Raw genomic sequence first — 22,739 nt, 5'->3', positions numbered from 1 at the left:
TGCCTTGTATTTTAAAATATTTAAAAAAGCAATTTATTTCTCTAATGGAAAAATGCACTTGGAGCGTTACTCCAGTTTTGGGTGTCCCATGATCCATCAAAAAATATTTTGATTTGGTCCACAAGAAACCTTTCTTATTAACAACACACATTTTCAGGAATTTGTGATAGACAAATACTAGACAAAATACTAGTCTTCAGTAACATTTTAAAATACTTTTTGATCCTTTCAATGTTTTCTCTTTTGTTTGAAAGACATTTCTTTTTGAGATGCGTGTGAGGCTAGGGCTGGAAAATATAGCCAAAATTTATATCACAACATATTTCTAAATTTTGTTGATTACTTAGTTCTGATGTCTATTTAATATTTTAATAGCCCCAGAAAAGAATGCCCATTATGTCTGTACAAAGTCTGAATTCATTCATTCATTCATTCATTCATTCATTCATTCTAAACCACATGTCTTTGGACTGTGGGGGAAACCAGAGCACCCGGAGGAAACCCACGCAAACACGGGGTGAACATGCAAACTTCACACAGAAATGCCAACTGAACAAATCAGCGGCCTTCTTCCTGTGAGGCGATTGTGCTACCCACTGCGCCACTGTGTCATTCATGGTCGAACGCTATATTTAATATTGGAATACTGGAAATGTCCTTTAAAATCATATATACACACACACACACACACACACACATACAGTCAGGTCCTTAAAAAATGGGATATCGACAAAATGCTAACATGGCTCAATATACCTACACATTGGGTTTAGTATGAAACAAGATGTGCTCTAACTGCAGACTGTCAGCTTTAATTTGAGGTTATTTACATCCAAATTCAGTGAACGGTGTAGGAATTACAACAGCTTGCAAATGTGCCTCCCACTTGTTAAGGGACCAAAAGTAATTCATTTAATTTCATGTTTGTATATATGCAGTGCTTAGCATATAGGAGTAAACCCCTCACAAATCTCTCTTTTAAATTAATATTTTAATAGGAAATTATACAATATTACGTGTGTGCGTATACATTAGATTAGTCAGTACTGAAGCCAAATCTGGAGCTTATCTAACAAAATAACTTACGATAACGGTCCAAAAACCAGTACACCCAAATTTATGTTATAGAAAAATATTAAATGCAAATTCAAAAAAAGAGGTAAAAATTTTTTTTGCAATATTTTGCTTGAATTTAATCATTTTCAAAATGGGGTCTACTCAATTATTATGCTGTGCATTTTATATATATATATATATATATATATATATATATATATATATATATATATATATATATATATAATTATATATATATATATATATAATGCTATATATATTTTTATTTTATTTATTTATTTATTTATTTATTTATTACGAAGAATATTGATGTCAAATTATTGTCCAGCCCTAGACTAAGCACAGACTTTTTCCTAATTCCCCGAAATTTTGACCAGCTCAAATATACCTAAAGAGTAGGTTTTGACTTATCAGACTTGATGTGTTTTTCTCACTCTTGTTTCCTGCCCTTAGTTATGGACTGCTTGGGCCTAGTGGTTGTGGGAAGACTACGCTGTTGAAATGCATCGTGGGAACTCTGAAGATCTCTCGTGGTCATATCACAGTGTTGGGAAAGCCACCAGCTTTCCCAGGACATGAAGTGCCAGGAAAGATGGTGGGATACATGCCACAGGTGAGAGTTGAAAGGAACTTATAAAGCATAATGCATGATTGTTACCAACGAAGGGAAATCTCTAGAGTCCCATGTATTTTCTCTCTGCCCTCAGGACATAGCTCTGTACAATGAGTTCACTATCAGCAATACATTATGGTTTTTCGGTCGAATTCATGGCCTTTCATCTAAAGAGACAGAAGCCAGGATGAGTTTCCTCATCGATTTTCTGGACCTGCCACAGAAACACAGCCTTGTCAAAAATCTCAGGTAGAATAACGTATTTCACAATCGTTGCAAGCCATTTTTTTTATTAAATTGATACTTCAACAACAAAAACTGAATACATTACATCATATATGAGAGAGTATGAGTATTCTGAAGCAATACGACAAAGAAACAACTCAATGTGTTTGTGGCATGTAGGAAAGTTGTTTTATTTTGGGGTTATGAATGAGTGTGTTTGAAACTAAACAAGACTGAGTAAACACTGAGGGAGGGAGGACGATGAAACGAATTGAGGCATCATGTGTGACCCAGTTTTTCAGACTCTTCTGACAGCACGTTCTCATCTGAGCTTGCCAAATGACATCATGCATTCAAAACCTTTGCAAAAAACGGCATCCATTTATCTGGCCGTTCTCTTTCTGAAAATTCTCACGCTTCCTCTATTAGGGGCCATGCAGTAACTAAATGCTCATGTGACCACAGGCTTTATATATAGACTGTTGCAGCTGAATGAAACTAGATGAGGGATTAAAGCAATATGGGCCAAGAAGACATGGCTTACAGTGAATGTAAGGGACGTTGTTATGCAATTGTGGTTCCAGGGGCTTATTTCTTTAAAAATAAAACACAATAAATATACTAAATGCAAAAAAGACTATATGCCTTCGTTAGTTGTCAGTTCGTAGCATAGAGCATAGTCAAAAGACGTGTAACTGGAGAACCATACAGTACCAGTCTTGAAAATAGAATCTTTTCAATAATATTCTTTCTGCACTTTAGAAACTGAGGGCTTTTGTCTGAAACCGAAGTCACATTTACAGATAAAGTGAAGAATGAAGTAATGTTCCAGTGCTATAAATGACTATTGTGCATGTACTGTTTTAAAAATACATTTCATTATTGGTAGTACTATTATTGTTATAAAGTGAAACTACACACCATAGATTGTCTTGCACTGAAGCCGAGGAATGTAAAGCATTAGACGTTTAGTTTGGTTGCAAGAAGGCGGCTATGTATTGCTGTCCTATGGATGGAGCCTGTCTGGTTTTGTTTTCACAGCGCTGAGCTGGCTGTAGGCAGGGCTCATCCTTCTGAAAAGTATAACAATGGCCCTGAAGGCCTTAGAGATCACACTAGTCTGTTCTCATTGACAGCTCGGGTTAGTTAAGGAGGAGTTCTGCTAGGTCTTGTGATGCCTTGTGTTTGCTATTGTTTGTCTTATTTATTTAAATAGTTGATGTTTATTTAGAGACTTTTAAAAAACTTTAATTAATCTGGTTTTGCATTTTGACTGAATGCCATTTAAAGTTCACAACTTCACACATCGGTTTTAATTAAATTACAAAAAATAAAACAAGAAAACATTTTAAAGTTTTTTTTATGTATTTCTCTGCTAACAGTTTGCTTTTCATATTTTATTTTACTTCAGTCTATAATTTTTGGCTTTGTAGTGTTTCATTTCTTGATTTTTTTTTAAGTGATTTTTTTTACTATAAACTGAAAAAATCGTTTTTGTTTTTTTTGGTGATATTTATAAACTGTTCACTTACATAAATTTTTTGTTCGCTTTGTTCAGTGGTGGTCAGCGGCGACGCGTCTCTCTTGGAGCTGCTTTGCTTCAGAACCCAAAACTTTTGATCCTGGATGAGCCCACTGTAGGAGTGGACCCTGTTTTGCGAGCCAAGTATGTATTACTGTAAATACCTCTCATGTACACTTCTACAACCTTTTCCCATCACTTTTAATAACCCTTTACATACTGCTAGCAATACTAGTCTTTTTCTTTCATTTATGTAGTAGGGGATGAACTTTATTCTGCATTCTCTAAACATAACACTTGTTGTTATACCCTGTTACTACCTCCCTCTGCCCCCCCCCCCCCCCCTCTCTCTCTCTCTCTTTCTCTGACATTTGATCGTAGCATTTTTGCACATGCATAACTTTGCCATTATTACATTCCTCTTAAACTAAAAGCTTTCTCAGTGTCTTGCGTTCCACTGCAGACTGATACTCAGATCTAGTCAACTAAAACTATTTTCAGAAATTGTTTTATTGGTTTGTTTTAATTATTATAATTAGAACAATTATTCATTAACTTTCACAATGCTTAATAATCTAGGCACTCAAATCACATTGAATTTTTCTTGCATGCCTTTGTTTGATTTTTCTGTGCAAGTGTGTCTTGAGTATGTGGCATGCCTTGGATTATCCTGCTTTCTATAGGCTCAAGATTTCCCCTTATTACAACCCATTAAAAAATTTTCAGGGAAAGCAGCTTTTTGCCTTAAGTTCTCAGTGGCAATCTTTATTTTATTTTTTTTTGTTTAAGAAGTTTATGAACAAAAGGAGGTAAAGAATGTTGAAGAACAGTAAGTAGAAATATGAATGGGGGAAACAGGGTCACTATGTCACATACTTGCATTATTAAAGGAATAGTTTATGCAAAAATAAATGTTTGTATTTAATTTACTCACTATCAGGCCATTATTAAATAAATCATTAAATAAATTTCAAGTAAACAGCTGCTATGAATTTATTTACTAGGCAAAACTCTTAGTGATACTTTGACATATTATGGAGGGAAATGTTTGGTCAATATCAATAGCTTTATTGTGTGGTGGGGGGTGTTTAAAAAGGCTGACATTCTAAGAGACATAAGTTTGCTATATTTCTTAATGTAGTTTTTCATATAATTTGGCTCATTTTTTTTGCTGAGTTCACATAGATTTCAGTGAGAACCTGTTGAACCTTGCTGAAATCTTCTTACACAACAAAGCCTGTCTAAACCTACAATCATTTTGGGGAGCTTTTCTTTGTAATACTAACCTATGCATTGTGTACCCTTCAAAGAAGGTCAAATTACTTGTACAAAAGTTTGTGTCAGGTTAGGTGAGAGAATTTCATTGTTTTGAAAGTGGCTAGAGTCAATCAATGTGAAATAATACAAAGTGTACTCTATTCTTCAGTATATCACATGATCTCTTAGGAATCACATTAGAACTTTGTGGAATATAAAATTCCCATTGGAAAATTCAAAGGAAATTGGGTTTGAATCTTGCTTGTGATATTATCTGAGAACTTGGAATGTTAACTTTATAGTTTGGATTTCCAGAGGATAATTACTAATAAAAACTGAAAAGTTAAAGGTTCCTGTGGCCAAAGGATATTATATATATCCTGTGGCCAAATATATATATATATATATATATATATATATATATATATATATATATATATATATATATATATATATATATATATATATATATATATATATATATATATATATATATATATATTTTTTTTTTTTTTTTTTTTAAAGAACTGGACTAATGGAGCAAACTTCCTCTTCTGCAGGATATGGCAACATCTGGTAGAGATTGTAAGAGGAGGACAAGTGTCCATCATTATTACAACACATTACATCGAGGAGGCCAGACAAGCCAATACAGTAAGATACCTTCCCAAACTGCCCTATAGCACAGCTGTGCCAGAATTAATTCCTTGCTGCTGCAACATATTTAAAACTATCTCCTAACCCCACATCATGTTGAAATATAGCAAGTTATTAGTATTGACAGATCAATACATTTTTGACCATTATACTGAGGCTAAATACAGCAGATATTTATAACTTAAGAAACTATTTAAATTTCATTCATTCAGTCATTCATTCATTCATTTTCCTTCGGCTTTGTCCCTTATTTATCAGGGGCAGCCACAGCAGAATGAACCGACAGCTATTTCAGCGTATGTTTTATGCAGCAGATGCCCTTCCGGTACTGCGAAACACCCACAAACTCACATTCATACACTACTGCCAATTAGTTTATCCAATTCACCTGTAGCACATGTCTTTGGGCTGTGGGGGAAACCGGAGCATCCAGAGTGCTAGGCACTGAGCCACCAAGCCATTTAAATATCTTTGCATTTATTATTTTAGCTTAAGGATATTTAACATAGATATGCATAATGCATATTGATAAATTAGTAATTCTAAGACTTCTGTGTTAATGTGTGTGTCTCGAACAGACAAACAACTAGTTGTGGCTTATTCGCCAAGTGAACTTTGTACTGTGGCTCATTACATAACCTTAAAACTAGTTTTTGGTAAAAATGTACACACGAGCTTCTATGTCTAATTTAGCAAACATTTATTTAAACACAATGTTGATATTGACACCATTGACTACTAATTGATGGTCTTTACTGTGTATTACATCAAAAAAGACACTGGTTGTAGACAACACATTCCAGAAGTCATCTGACTCTATTGTTATATTTTATTTCTCTTCAAAGCGTTGTTTTTCCAGTTTGTCCTCAGGGCATGATGCCTGTTATGTTCAGAGTAGCTCATAATTGTGTGTGACTGCGTAGTCACACAGCCAGTCAGTTGATTTATTACTGAGTCACATGCTTAAATGACATGGTGACTCTAAGGCACAATCACAACATGCGTATTCACAGTACATTCGCATATTTACTTGTCCTAAAGCAACAGAAACTTTGAACAGTGATGTGGATTTAAAAATATGAGAACTATTCCTTAAGCAACAATACTACCCACCTCTTCTGTGTGTCTAGTGTCCTGACATACTTGTTTGTAAGATCTTAGGTACTTCTGTGTTCTTTGGTTCTTAACTTACTTCCAATGGCCTCGCGATGACTTAAAGTTACTAAAAATACCACAAATCAATGTTAAAGCCCAAAACAACTAAAATAAAAATACACAGGGAGTCATCGACAAAACAAGAAACAGGTTTGTAACTTAATTAGAAACCATTGCAACAAATAAATAACAATTATTCAGGCAAATATTAGTAAACAAATAGAAGAAAGTTAGATAAATGCTTAGGTTTTATGCAGCGGATGCCCCTCCAGCCACAACCCAACACTGGAAAACATCCATACGCATTCATACACTATGGCTGATTTAGCTTATTCAATTAAACATATACCGCATGTCTCTGGACTGTGGGGGAAACCAGAGCACCTGTAGGAAACCCATGCCAATACTGGGAGAACATGCAAACTCCACACAGAAATGCCAACTGACCCAGCTGGGACCCGAAACAATGACCTTCTTGCTGTCAGGCAATCCTGCTACTCACTCCGCCACCGTGATGCCCCTAATGCACAATAATATAATGGTATTTAATACAAATAAGTACACTTATACTTTAGTCTTCAGTTTCTCAGATTTAACTCCTGTAAAACAAGCCTTTATACTCCAAACTTTTTCAAAAATAATAATAATCCAGAGTAAGAGCCACATCATGTTTTAATAAAAATATGTTGTAAGTCATGCATATTGCAAACTCTGTTTTTGTTTTTAACATATGCATACCAATGAAGTGTCATTGCCATAAACCAATGCAGACGTTCCAGTACACGAAAGAGTCCCTTGGTACAAACAAATCTGATCTTAACAGTTGCAATACAGGGAACTATTTAGGTCAAATTCCAGTCGCATGCACAGATAACTTGATTTGGAGTGACGGTAGATGAAGAGAAAAGGATTTATAGTATATATAGTATACACTACCTGACAAAAGTCTTGTCATTGATCCCAGTTGTAAGAGCAACAAATAATAACATGACTTCTAGTCAATCATTTGGAAAAGTTGCAGAAGGTAGATTTTTTTTTTTTTTTTTGATGATTCATCTGTTAAACTGCATTCCAAATCATCAAAAATACTACAGAAGACCTATTGGAACCCTGATGGACCCAAAATTCTCAGAGAAATCAGTCAAGTTTGGTGAAGGAAAAGTCATGGTTTGGGGTTACATTCAGTATGGGGGCGTGTGAGAGATTGTGAGAGTGGCATTTGTGGCAACATCAACAGCCTAAGGTATCAAGACATTTTGTATTGTCCATTACATTACAAACCACAGTAGAGGGCAAATTCTTCAGCAGGATGGCACTCCTTCTCAAACTTCAACCTCCACATTAAAGATCTTGAGAAAAAAAAAAGAAAGTCAAGGTGCCCCAGGATAGGCCAGCCCAGTCACCAGACATGAACATTATTGAACATGTCTAGGGTGGGATGAAGTAGGAGGCATTGAAGATTAATCCAAAGAATCTTGATGAAATCTGAAAGTTCTGCAAGAACGCTTTCTTTGCCACTGGGAGTCATACACAATATTAATTCTTTTTCCACTGCACCATGACTTTATATTCTATACTGTACATTATTTCTGTTAAGTGACAAGACTTTTGTCTAAGCAAAGTCAGACCTTACTGTCCTAATTAAATAATTAAAAATCAAGTCATGATCATATTTTATTTTGGTCAAATAAACGTAATTTAAAGTTCTTTGACTTTCATTTAAGACACTTCTGATACCAAATGATCAACTAGAAGTCAACTTACTATTTGTGGTTCCTAAAACTTGGATAGGCGACAAGACTTTTGTCATGTAGTGCATATATTATTTTCTTAAAGTGAATAATTATCTGAACTGTTTCTAATTTTCCTTGAGGATATTTGTAATTAAATCATCTAAAAACAAAGTTGAAGCATGATTGATTGCTTTATAAGTATTCTAGTTTATAAGTGAGCAACTTGTAAGTGATAATAAACTTTGTGTTTCTCTATCCGTAGGTTGGATTGATGAGGAATGGTCGGTTGTTGGCTGAAGGTCCACCCGATGCTGTTATGAAGCAACATAATGCAGCAGTAAGTACACTGTAAAGAATACTGGCTTCCACAAAATCGATTTGTGTTGGGACAACATAAAGCAATTAAGTTAACTTATTAATTTTTGCAAACTTAAGTCGATTTAACACAAAACAATTAAGTTGTCCCAAAAAAAGTCAACAATTGCATTGTTTCAAGTCGTTATAAATTAGTACTCATCTAATGTACATGAACATGTTCTATGATTCTCATCAATATAATTACTTATATGATCTGTCTGAATAGACATTAGAGACTGCGTTCCTGCAACTTTGTGAGGACTCTGATCAAAGCGGCCCCAAACAGAGTCCTCAGGGCCGTCTGCTGGACAGCAGCCCATCTCCAGACAGCATGAGGGATGAGATTCGTGAGCCCATATTGAGAAAGAGCACATCAGAAGAAATGCCTAAATGTAAAGGTACAACTGAGAGAGAAGTTAATAAAAAGAAGTAGTTCAACTAAATCAAACAGAAAGCTGCTTTTGTACAACACGGATATATATAAATGGATCTGGTTGCATAGCTAAATATAACTAAGAATAGCAAAGCAAGCTTTGATCAGCAATATAACTGATGCCTGTAGTTGAAATATTCTTGTGTCTCCACAGCTGACTGGAAAGTGCGTGCCAGACACATCATACCTAAATGGAGCAACATTGCAGCACTGATGATCAAGACGATGGTTCGAATGAGAAGATTGCCAGGGTATTAAACTGATATCACATAATAAAAAGTTCTGTCCTGACACCCTATTCTCAGACAGCATGTTTGTGAATACAGTATATTGGCAGTAGCAAGTGCAGAGGCATAAACATTGCCATTCAGTACGACACTAAATCTCTCCATGAATTGTCATGACAGAACTGTGATGATGTGTTTATAATACTACGCTTCGTATGATAGGTGCCCTCCCTTTATACTCCGGCCCTCCAGAAACACATGAATACACATTGTTTGTTGGACTGAAAGTGCAAGCACATCCACTAGATATCATCCAATTGGTTGAGCAAACAATAATTGGGCTCATTAATCAATGCTTATTTATAATTGGAGTAAGTTTTCTGTCTTTTTCTGTGTACAACGGTGGGCTTGTTTTTCGAATTAGTTTTTTTGTGTCTGAAAAATTGAAACACATCAGCTGCAAGTACAAGTCTTATCAATACAGACTTTTTTGTGGGTAGTGCTGTCGCCTCACATCAAGAAGGTCGCTGACTCGAGCCTCGCCTGGGTCAGTTGGCATTTCTGTATGGAGTTTGCATGTTCTCCCTGTGTTTGCGTGGGTTTCCTCCTGGTTCTCCGGTTTCCCCCACAGTCAAAAACATGCGCTGTAGGTGAATTTGGTAAGCTAAATTATCCTTAGTGTATCCATAGTGTTCAGTTAAACACTTTTTCATTTTACTGTTCTGGTTTACCTGATTCTCATATGTTTATTACATACACAAGAGTTAAATCTGCTGTCACGTTTAGTAGAATTTGCAAAAGTAACTTATAATACAACTTGTAAAATACAAGCTAAAAAATGTGCTGCTTTCTGTTCAGATAATATGTTTCAACCCAAATCATTTTATATATGCGTGTGTTTGTGTGTTTCTCTGGTTTATACTCAGGTCCCTCTGTTTCCAGTTTCTGTTGCCTGTAATTCAGATCTGTCTGATGTGCCTGTGTATTGGCGGAGACCCCAAAAACATTGATGTTGCTGTGGTCAATAACGAAAGTAGTCCCAGTGCCTTCAGTAGATCTCTGCTGTCTTTTCTTGACAACACAAGTATTAACCAGGTACAGACACACTTGTTTTTAAACACAGAATTTAAAGACTGCACGTTACAGAGTGGTGGAGAAATAACTTTAGAAACCCAGAAGAGTAATCACCATGGGTTTCCTTAAGATTTCCTTATGGGGTTTTAAATGGTGGTTTGCAATAAAAATAATAAAATAAGGTAATTGGTTAGCATTATTAATGTTATTATGGTTAACATTATCATTATTATTATTAAATATGATAGTAATTGTGAAACAAATTTAAATATCTGTTTCTTTTTCCTGTCTCTAAAATTCTGTTGCACTGTAGAGGCTTCTGTCACAAAATCAAATCCTTCATGTGTGAACATACCTGGCAGTAAAGCTCTCTCTGATTCTGATATACAGTATAAACTGCAGAGATTCATAGACCAAATGTTCATCTATTGTCACTATATCTAGAAACATTTTTGTAATGAAAAAACAGTGCACTCAGTACTGCTCATAATCAAACTTCACATCTTAGGCCATTTATATGATATAAATATACATTTAGCAGAAATACTGTTCAATCATGTTTACCGCAGATGTTATTTTACCCTTAAACTAAAAAAATCTCACAAGAAATTCTAGAACGTATCTTAAAAAAGAATAGAAAGTTTGCAGGCTCCTTTCAATTCCTCTTTTCTCTGTATCACTTCAACAAATTAATCAGGAACAAAAACAAATAGGATAGATTTTAGATTTAAAATAGATATAGAAAGTGTATATTTATTTTCAGCCTTCATTTATAGATTGAAGAACGCTTTCCTTTTTGCTTTCTGCAGGTTAGCTTGTCTCATTCAGATGCTTTTGATGGTATTCGAAATGGGGAATACTGGGGAGTCATAGAGTTTGGAGAGAATTTCACCAGCTATTTAACTAAAAGGTAAGCGCCAGTGTTTCACAAGTTTGAAATGTTCAACCTGAAAGAAGATGTTTTGTTTTATAGAATGCCACTGTCCTAAATACTCACCTTGAGAAATATACATTTTCTCCAGGTTAGTTCAAAAGTGTGATTCATTAAGGAATTAGAAATTGAAAATGTGGCGCAGTGTTGGGAGAAATTACTTTTAAAAGTAATATATTAAAATCTTAAACCCAGCTGAGATGAAAAAAATGCAAAAATAAAATAACACATTACTTTCCTTAAAAAGTAATAAATTAACACATTTAGTTGCTTTTGTAAGTGACTGCAGATTGTAATATACTACCCTTAAAAGTAATATTCCCCAACTCATTAGGTTATCAATCAAGTCTCTTTGCTATGCTTCTTAATGCGTCACAGTTGTTCTTACATGCAAATTTAACCATCCATCCTATTAACTTTGAGGTTCACTTTCCCCAGCTGATCAAATATCTCACACCACAGACAAACACCTGCCTCAATAGTCAACACTCAACCAAGTCAACACACTCACACAACAACCTTCCATCTTTATGCAATCAAATAGAAGTCAGTATGATTAATAAAAAAATAATCAGTGCTTATAAATTTTTTCCCAATTGCCATGAAACATCAGCTCTTTGTTAGTCATTGCATCATCAGCTGAGGTGTTTTCCCTTTAGCCTAAAAATGCAAGGATGTGCGTAAACAAGGTGACATGTCTTGTGACTATGTCTGTAACATAGTGTTGGGAGAGGCTACAGGAGTGAATCACTGTGTTTTTAAGCAGAGAAAAGCAGGTCTGTCCTGTCTGTCAGTCTGTCCACCTGACATGTTATGTAGATCTCTGTCATGCCTTTTCAATATCACACACTCAAACACGCACCAGTTTTGCCTTTCTTTAGGGTTTGAATAAGTATAGCAGCTGCTTGGAATTATAAATGTGTAAAAAAATGTTTATTTAATTTGCTTTTTACTGTGGAAATATACATTTATGGTATGGTGATTGTTTGATTTAGGGTTAGTTGCATGTTCGAATGCATAATTTATTGTGATTAATATGTTAAGTGCATTGAATGTGTAACAAGGACACAACGAATGAAGTATTACCAATGTTTAATGTGCAGGATGTTGCAGCCACGGGTGTCCAGAGAAGTGGTTGAAGGAGGATCTGTACATGCATGGCTGGATCTGACTAGTGAGTCTTATTCATCTTTAGTCAATGAATATTACTCAGCTTTAGAGTTTCTCAATCTCACATTGCTGCCACACGAGGTCACCCTTTTAGCCTTGAGACAACACTGCTTTCTATTTTTTAGTAGTGTTTCAAGCGAACAACCTTTTTCCTAATAGGTGAATGTTTGCAAACTTTGCATACAGGTTAATTTATGAGGCTGAACGCTAACATAAAACTGATCATCATTAAATTTAGCATGTATCTTTCTTGTTTTTCGTGCTTATAATTTATTAAGTTTTAGCATCAATATGAGTTAGTCATGAATATTAAGCTTAAGTATATTTTAAAGTGTATCATTATGTCACATTTCAACATTTCAGATAGACAGATTGCCCTAATGCTACAGAAAAAACTCCATCAGGCTTTTGAGGTGAGTAAATTACTTGTAAAATGTACATTTAAGCTTTGTACCATCATTCAAATATTTCAAATGTGTTTTTCAAAAGGCTTTTATGGAGAAAAGGCTGGGGAGTATGTCATACATGGTGGCTGTCCCAATAAAAGTGAGTACAGCAACAGTGTGTGGTTTAAAGTCTTATTTTTCTTACTTTATCCGCTTGTTAAGTCTGATGTCACACGAAGCAGTTTCCGTTGACTTCGGGATCCAATGCTCTATCAAACTGTATGGGGAGGCTCAACAAATAGTAATAATAAACATTTACAAAGCACTGTAGTACTTAATATATAATATATATATATATATTTATATAATGACTAATATCAGATTGCCAGAAAGTGATTAATTGTTAAAATATTGATGTCTGTGACACAAGTCCAGACACTGTTGTATACACCATGATTCCATTAACAATAAAATCACTTTAAAGTGTGATATGACTTAAAAGGGGTCCCAGAAATGGTATTCCATACGTCACGACTTAACAAGCGGAATAGTTTTTTATCCTTATAATTTTTCTTATATTTTGTTGTTGTGTTTTTTTATTCTTTCCTTTTAAAACGGCTTTCTATTTTTGTTTAATGTTTATTTGTAGTTTGAAGAACCTATATATGGCAGTAAGAACACAGATTTCACAACATTTGTTACTCCAGGAGCTGTTTTGAGGTAAGCACGCATGCATATTCACTTGCATAAATGAAATGATTTTCACATTTGTGCACATACACACCCTTACAACCACAGATAAGTGTTACTACAGTGTCTAAATACATGATGAAACTGTTTCTGCTTTTCTTTCTTCTTTTAGTATTACGTTTTATCTGGCTGTGGGGTTGACCGCTCTGTCTTTTGTGCTAGAGAGGAAGGAGGGTCTGTTAGACAGATGCTGGGTGGCAGGTGAGATAGCTCACATCCACCAGATACCCATCATTTCACATGAATCACTATACAGTTGAATGGAGTATTTGACATTGTGTCATGTGATGACTACTGACAAATGAAACAAATAAGTAGACATATTTAAAGGAGAAGATTCACTGCAAACTCACAGTGCGTTAATCCAACTTGAATGAGCAATTTAGCCAGTTTACACAAATATGTGTAGCCCAGATTGTGTGTGTGTTTTTGTATGGGATGGCAATTAGAATAAGTGGACAAAATGTAGTTTTATCAAATTTAGCCCTTACACTTTCTTCAAGAATTCATAAATGAGCAGTTGTAGAGATTTACCAACAGGGGGAGCTGATCACCTATGTCATCAAAAGCCACTAACAGAGGTTATAAGTCCCTATGAAATCAACTTTGTAATTTTTTTGCCATTTGTTGTGAATATGTTTGCCTTTAAGCAAATACATTCCAAAGCAATAACAACATTTCTATTTAGAAGATATATGCATTCAAAACTTACAGTCTTTTACTTCTGCCAATATGATACTATGGTTTTGATGACATTATATTGCAGGTCAGCTATTTATCAGATTTTCAGTCCAAACAAATGCGAACTAAAATGTAAAGCATCTGTATTTATCATGCTAAATACATTTTAGGATTCCATTAAAATCCTCTACTCACAGTTTTATGACACAACATCTGCACAACATATCAAATATGCAACATATGCACAACATATCAAAGCGGCTTTGGTGTTTTCCTGTTTTTTATAAAACCAAAATGGAAAATGAGGATCTGACATCATTCAGATGGTGTTGCCAGATTGGGTGGTTTTGAATTTGATTGTGCGGGTTAAAAATGGCTTAGGTGGGTTGACAACATTTGGCATTTATATAAATTTTATATAATTTCTTTTTAACAAAACCTAACTATATGCTCTTAATCTATTCAACTAGTAGTGACCAATGATGCGTAGCGCAAACTGTAGCCCACCCGCAAGCAGGTGAAGGAAAGTTGTATCAAAATCTGACTCCGATTCGCATGCATGCGCAGCATGTGCAGCTTCTGCAACTTACAGTGTTTTTTAAAAAAACTTTTATCGATAATTTTTCCTGCAATTGACAGCAAGAAAAAACATAGAAATGTTTTCTGATTGACAAACAGCACCTAATTATGTTCAAAATTATTACATTTTTTATGCATTTACGCCATTATGCTGAATACATACTAGGAATCCATGGGGCTGCTGTGGAAGCTGGAAATCATGTCCTGCTTCTGTTGTGTTAAACAAATCATCGTTTTGTGAGTGTCCAAATTAATTATTTTTAGGCTCACCAGATTTACTAGAGACACATTGGAACACACAAGCTAATTGATATCCTTAAAACTAATAGACTTAAACTAACATCTACTAGTACTTTATTTTAATTATTAATCATGGGATATTTAATGCAAATAATTTATAAACTATTTAAATATCATCTTTAAACAAATAAATCCACAGTATATGGGTGAATAGGTAGTTTAATCTACAGAACAATAAGTGCAGTGTTGTGATGTGATCCAGTTATGTTGAAATTTTACTATTGTGGTTCTGTGACTGCTGGTGTTTGTAATTTGTTTACAATATACACTATATGGTTAAAAAGTCTGACAATTAAAGTAACAAATTATTATACAAATTAGCTAATTTCTGATTTAAATAAATTAAAATTAAATAAAATATTAATCTAATTTTTGGGTGCGTTTTTGTGCGATTGGGTGGGTTTTGGACAACTTTTGGGCTGAAAGACATCAGCTATATCTAGCAACACTGGATAACACAGAACATGGATCAAGTCACTAGTTAAAATTGCTTATTTTAAAACTTATAACAATGTTCTACATTTGTTGTTTAAATATTTTAATGGAAAAAATCTTACATGCTTGTACAAACAACTTATTTAAAATGAAACAATACAATTGTCCAGTTTTTTGGTTGTACAACTTAAATGTTTTTACAAATTTAATTTGATTGAACAGAACAATTAGGTTAACTTAATCAATGTGTGTTGGGAACACATGAAGGAATTGTGTGGAATCCTGTATTTTTAAAGTGTTTTTTGAAAAAGAACATTTTCAAACAAATGAGATTGCACACATTCACATTAGTTTGAAGCCACTGAGCGACTAACTAGCTAATAAAGTTAGCATAGTTATGTTCTTTTTTTCAGTCTAGAAGCTCATCCTTTAACCAAATAAATTGTTCAGCAATAACCTACTTTTACTCAAGATGGAGTGCTTATTTGCTTAATTTGCAGGTTGTTATGTTATCCTGTGTGATCTTGTTGGCATTTCATTCATGTGTTTGATAGATGTATGTGTGTTTCTCTGAAGGTGTAAGTTCTCTGGAGACCATGCTCGCACACCTCTTCTCACAGCTGTTTGTCATCAGTGTTCAGATCATCCTTCTGCTGATCTTCACTCTACTGGTCTTCAACGTGAGTGTGTCTCTGTGTGTGTGTGTGTGTGTGTGTGTGTGTGTGTGTGTGTGTGTGTGTGTGTGTGTGTGTGTGTGTGTGTGTGTGTGTGTGTGTGTGTGTGTTTTTGTCAGCTGCTTGTTGATCTCTCATAACACTTTAAATGTGTGTCTCAAGGTTCAAGAGATGTGTGTTAGTGTCTATAGCATAAACTAGAGCTAATGCTGAATCTATGTTTATTTCTGTTTATTTCTATTTATAAGTAGAAAGGTAATTACATTTTATACTAAACATACACATCAAAAATCCCTACCAAAAGCCACCCATGGTGTTTGCCTTACATCGAGTCTACCATAGGGAGACATAATTTCAGAGAGACCTGCTGTGAGGTCTGCAGTAGCGGATTTACACAAGACCAAAGCAGTCTAAAGCCAAATCTGCCAAGTCAAAGAGCCAATCAAATTATCACATCTTAGCTTTTAGGAGGGTTCTTTTACCAGAATATGTTTTGTTTGATAACTAAATAATTAGAAATTTGTGGACAATTTTTTTTTCAAGCTGCCATCTGGGTATGTTTTATTTCCTGCTGTTCAAAATGTTTAAGTTACTTTTTATAGTTTTGAACGAAGTTTATTATACTTACCAAAGATAAGTCACTTAAAAAATGCTGTACTATTGTGAAATAGTTCTATTTTACTTCTATTTAAAAATATTATATTTTCATAAATTTCTAAGAATAATACACTCTTTATAGTATAACATATAATTATGATGCCAAGGCTGAATTTTCAGCATCATTCTCAAAACAAATAAAATTATTGATGCTGATTTTTTTCTCAGAAAACAATTTCTTCTGATTAGCATTAGCATAGCATTTTGTGGAAACCATAAAAGTTTTTCTTCTAGGATCCTCTAATTCATTCATTCATTCTCATCCGCTTTTCTGGGGCTGGGTCATGGGGGCAGCAATCTTATGAGAGAACCTTCCCTCTCCTCACACTTTCTCCAGCTTCTTTGGGGGGATCCCGAGGTGTTCCCAGGCCAGCTGAGAGACATAGTCCCTCCAGCGTGTCCTGGGTCATCCCCGAGGCCTCCTCCCAGTGGGACATGCCTGAAGCACCTCCCTAGGTAGGCGTCCAAGAGGCATCCGAAACAGATGCCCGAGCCACCTCAACTAACTTCTTTTAGCAGTGGCAGTGGGGAGCAGTGGCTCTACTCTGAGCTCCTTCTGGGTGATAAAGCTCCTCATCTATAAGAGTGTGCCCTGCCACCCTGCGAATGAAACTCATTTCAGCTGCTTATATCTGAGATCTTATCTTTTTGGTCATGACCCAAAGCTCATCATGACCATAGTTGAGAGTAGGAACATAGATTGACCAGTAAATCAACAGCTTTGCCTTTTGGCTCAGCTCCTTCTTTACCACAACGTCCGGTGCATCGACCGCATTACTGCTGCCACTGCACCGATCCGCCTGTCAATCTTGCTTTCCATCTTTGACTCATTCGTAAACAAAATCTAGGGTAAGAATTTTCCTCCAACCCGTAGATGGAACATAGGACAAGGAATGCCTCTAATTATTAGCAATTAAAAAAAACTAGTTATTTGAAATAGAAAATAAACTTTTCATTACGAAAATTGTAATATTGTAAATGAATACATTCTTGTTAAGTATGAATTTAAATTAAATCTTCCCAATGCCAGTGCATGTGTGTATCAATATCTAGACTGAATACATGCCTAAATCCTTGAAATGCATTAAAAGTCTAGCTCCTTCCAGATATGTTGACCTTAGAGGCTCTCGAAGATCTTCTCACACTGATGTTCATAAGCATGTCAGGTTGGCCTAGGGTTTCATCAGGGGGATTTGAGCTCTGTGAATTGTCATGAGCTCTGTAAATTTTTGAAACAGCTCTGAGACTGAGCCATATAAATATTTTTAATCATAAATAATTCCTTGCTTTGCTGCTGGTGATTTGTTCTTGACCACCGAAGCAACAAAGGGATTGCTTTGGTAACAGAGCCGGCTGTAGATTACAGATTCTATTTCTGTAAAGCATTGACTTGCATTGACTGTGCTGCGTAATCACACTTTAAGAGCTGTGAGCTTCACAAAACATACACTTCACACTTGCTTAAGGTTCCTGGACTTGTGTTATGCCAGCATTCCTTGATGACTGAATCAGACTAAATCAGCAACCTATTGTTAAATATTACACATATGTATTGTTTTTGCAACACAATGCTAAAATGGTATGTTTTACTATATACAGCCTAGAGATTGAAATATATCTTTACAGGAAATGCACAGGTATGTGTACTACAGACTGAAATAAATGTGTGAAATAAATCAACCAGATGACATTTTTCCATTACATTAATGTTATGTAAAAACACAAAATAACACTTATTTTGATGGCCAGTTTTATTCATTCTGTTAATTTTAAGTAGCTTTAGTAATTTAATATGTTATATAAAAGTTTCTTTTTTTTTTCCATGTTTTTTTTTAAGAAAATTATTCTGTTCATCAAGGCAGCATTTATTAAATGTTAAAATTTGTTAATTTGTTAAATATTTATAAAAATTTAAAATACCTGCTTACATATTGTATGTAGTTTCATATGAAACTATTGCTTCAGTCATTAGTGCTTTAATTAGGCTGGCTTGTGTAGCAAGCCAGACTACTGTTATCCTATTAAACTTATTATTAGGCTGGCTTGTGTAGCAAGCCAGACTACTGTTATCCTATTAAACTTATTATTAGGCTGGCTTGAGAAACAAGCCAGACTACTGAAATCCTATTTAAACTTATTATTTTTTTTATATATTATTCTTCTTCTTCTGAGACTAAAATTCAAAATCTATCTCCTCCTAGAGCTTTCGAGCTATGACCCCCAAACTCACACCAGACCTCCAAACTATTCTGACTCGGTATGCCATATCTTTTCCGACTGATCCGACTTTCGATTTTCCGAAAAACGTCCCGGGACCGTCGGAAAAATCCCATAGACTTAACATTGGACCAAACTTTGTGACCTCATAACTCAGCATCAGACTGTCACACAGACTTCTAACTGGGCTCATTTAACTCAGACTACCTAACTGCCAATAACTGATGAGGTTTTAACTTTCTGGCCACGCCCTAGCAACCACTTTTGGACCCTAGAAACTGTCCCATAGACTTCCATTCAAAGGACTCTCATTGACTTAACATGGGATCAAACTTTGTGAGCTTATAACTCTGCATCAGACTGTCATACAGACTAATGGCTGAGCTCATTTAACTCAGACTACCAAACTGCCAATCACTGATGAGCTTTTAACTTTCTAGCCACACCCTAACTACCAGATACTGCACCCTAGCAACTGTCCTATAGACTTTTATTGCAAAAGACTGTCATTGACTTAACAATAGATCTAACTTTGTGACCTCAAAACTATCTATCTATCTATCCTTTTTCAAACTGCTTTTATCTATCTATCTATCTATCTATCTATCTATCTATCTATCTATCTATCTATCTATCTATCTATCTATCTATCTATCTATCTATCTATCTATCTATCTATCTATCAACTGTTTTTATCTATCTATCTATCTATCTATCTATCTATCTATCTATCTATCTATCTATCTATCTATCTATCTATCTATCTATCAACTGTTTTTATCTATCTATCTATCTATCTATCTATCTATCTATCTATCTATCTATCTATCTATCTATCTATCTATCTATCTATCTATCTATCTATCTATCTATCTATCTATCAACTGTTTTTATCTATCTATCTATCTATCTATCTATCTATCTATCTATCTATCTATCTATCTATCTATCTATCTATCTATCTATCTATCTATCTATCTATCTATCTATCTATCTATCTATCTATCTATCTATAAACTGTTTTTATCTATCTATCTATCTATCTATCTATCTATCTATCTATCTATCTATCTATCTATCTATCTATCTATCTATCTATCTATCTATCTATCTATCTATAAACTGTTTTTATCTATCTATCTATCTATCTATCTATCTATCTATCTATCTATCTATCTATCTATCTATCTATCTATCTATCTATCTATCTATCTATCTATCTATCTATCTATCTATCTATCTATCTATCTATCTATCTATCTATCAACTGTTTTTATCTATCTATCTATCTATCTATCTATCTATCTATCTATCTATCTATCTATCTATCTATCTATCTATCTATCTATCTATCTATCTACCTATCTATCTATCTATCTATCTATCTATCTATCTATCTATCTATCTATCTATCTATCTATCTATCTATCTATCTATCTATCTATCTATCTACCTATCTATCTATCTATCTATCTATCTATCTATCTATCTATCTATCTATCTATCTATCTATCTACCTATCTATCTATCAACTGTTTTTTATCTATCTATCTATCTATCTATCTATCTATCTATCTATCTATCTATCTATCTATCTATCTATCTATCTATCTATCTATCTATCTATCTATCTATCTATCTATCTATCTATCTATCTATCTATCTATCAACTGTTTTATCTATCTATCTATCTATCTATCTATCTATCTATCTATCTATCTATCTATCTATCTATCTATCTATCTATCTATCTATCTATCTATCTATCTATCTATCTATCTATCTATCTATCTATCTATAAACTGCTTTATCTATCTATCTATCTATCTATCTATCTATCTATCTATCTATCTATCTATCTATCTATCTATCTATCTATCTATCTATCTATCTATCTATCTATCTATCTATCTATCTATCTATATCTATCTATCTTTGTTTCATACTTTTTAAAACTGTTTAAATTAAACAAACTATTTCCAACAGACTTTCTCAAGCCAGCCTAAAGTTTGTCTCGACGAACTTTAATAATCTAGTTATTATTATTATTATTATTTATATTATTATTCTTCTTCTGAGACTAAAAATTAAACTCTATCTCCACCTAGACCTTTCAAGCTATGACCATCAAACTCGGGTCAGACCTCCGAACTATTCTGACTCGAGTTGCTATATCCTTTCCGACTGATCCGACTTTCGGTTTCCCGAAAAACGTCCCGGGACCGTCGGAAAAATCCCATAGACGTAACATTGGATCAAACTTTGTGACCTCATAACTCCGCATCAGAATGTCACACAGACTTCTAACTGGGCTCATTTAACTCAGACTATCAAACTGCCAATGACTGATCACCTTTAAACTTTCTGGCCACGCCCTAGCAACCACTTTTGGACCCTAGAAACCGTCCCATAGACTTCCATTGCAAAAGACTCTCATTGACTTTACATGGAATCAAACTTTGTGAGCTCATAACTCTGCATCAGACTGTCCTACAGACTAATGGCTAGGCTCATTTAACTCAGTCTAGCCAGCAGCCAATCACCGATGGCCTTTTAACTTTCTAGCCACACCCTAACAACCAGATACTGCACCCTAGCAACTGTCCCATAGACTGCAATTAAAGAGGTTCAGACTGATATTGTCATGCTGCAGTGTGATAGAGACATGGGGGTTGTGTTTAACTGTTCATACTGGCAAGAAGCTCTGATACATCATCAGTCTAAGCTGTCAATCAACTCCATAGCAACAAAACAGACTAACCTAGCAACGATATGGCACCAGCTATATCTCAGCATCAGAACATCATAGAGAGGCGGGGGTTGGCTTGTTTGACTCATGCTCTTACACCATCTATCTATCTATCAATCTATCTATCTATCTATCTATCTATCTATCTATCTATCTATCTATCTATCTATCTATCTATCTATCTATCTACCTCTACCTATCTATTTATCTATCTATCTACCTTTATCTATCTACCTCTACCTATCTATCTATCTATCTATCTATCTATCTATCTATCTATCTATCTATCTATCTATCTATCTATCTATCTATCTACCTCTACCTATCTATTTATCTATCTATCTACCTTTATCTATCTACCTCTACCTATCTATCTATCTATCTATCTATCTATCTATCTATCTATCTATCTATCTATCTATCTATCTATCTATCTATCTATCTATCTATCTATCTATCTATCTATCTATCTTTCTATCTGTCTGTCTGTCTGTCTGTCTGTCTGTCTGTCTGTCTCTATCTATCTATCTATCTATCTATCTATCTATCTATCTATCTATCTATCTATCTATCTATCTATCTATATATCTATCTATCTATCTATCTATCTATCTATCTATCTATCTATCTATCTATCTATCTATCTATCTATCTATCTATCTATCTATCTATCTATCTATCTATCTATCTATCTATCTATCTACCTCTACCTATCTATCTATCTATCTATCTATCTATCTATCTATCTATCTATCTATCTATCTATCCATCATGCTAACAGCATGCTAATTCATGCTAGAATCATGCTAGTTACATGCTAATTCATGCTAGAATCATGCTAGTCACATGCTAATTCATGCTAGAATCATGCTAGTCACAT

General features: G+C 34.5%; 1 protein-coding gene across 7 annotated transcripts in view; it reads left to right on the top strand.

The window, feature by feature from the left end:
* The window catches only part of abch1 (ATP-binding cassette, sub-family H, member 1), an 88,276-nt gene that overhangs the window by 4,602 nt on the left and 60,935 nt on the right, over positions 1 to 22,739 (top strand). For all 7 annotated transcript variants that reach the window (XR_012393395.1, XR_012393396.1, XR_012393398.1 and 4 more), the window contains 15 exons: positions 1,531 to 1,690; positions 1,785 to 1,939; positions 3,474 to 3,581; positions 5,255 to 5,348; positions 8,502 to 8,576; positions 8,823 to 8,994; positions 9,184 to 9,280; positions 10,183 to 10,351; positions 11,140 to 11,240; positions 12,365 to 12,435; positions 12,795 to 12,844; positions 12,921 to 12,977; positions 13,467 to 13,537; positions 13,680 to 13,768; positions 16,139 to 16,242. Coding sequence is in view for 3 of the 7 variants with exons in the window: in XM_681911.9 (XP_687003.5) it covers positions 1,531 to 1,690; positions 1,785 to 1,939; positions 3,474 to 3,581; positions 5,255 to 5,348; positions 8,502 to 8,576; positions 8,823 to 8,994; positions 9,184 to 9,280; positions 10,183 to 10,351; positions 11,140 to 11,240; positions 12,365 to 12,435; positions 12,795 to 12,844; positions 12,921 to 12,977; positions 13,467 to 13,537; positions 13,680 to 13,768; positions 16,139 to 16,242 (1,573 nt within the window). In the remaining 4 variants the exon portion in view is untranslated. The remainder of the gene's footprint in view (positions 1 to 1,530; positions 1,691 to 1,784; positions 1,940 to 3,473; positions 3,582 to 5,254; positions 5,349 to 8,501; positions 8,577 to 8,822; positions 8,995 to 9,183; positions 9,281 to 10,182; positions 10,352 to 11,139; positions 11,241 to 12,364; positions 12,436 to 12,794; positions 12,845 to 12,920; positions 12,978 to 13,466; positions 13,538 to 13,679; positions 13,769 to 16,138; positions 16,243 to 22,739) is intronic.

This window comes from Danio rerio, chromosome 17 (assembly GCF_049306965.1).
Source record: "Danio rerio strain Tuebingen ecotype United States chromosome 17, GRCz12tu, whole genome shotgun sequence".
Taxonomy (NCBI): domain Eukaryota; kingdom Metazoa; phylum Chordata; class Actinopteri; order Cypriniformes; family Danionidae; genus Danio; species Danio rerio.
This window is presented reverse-complemented; position numbering and strand designations above follow the sequence as displayed.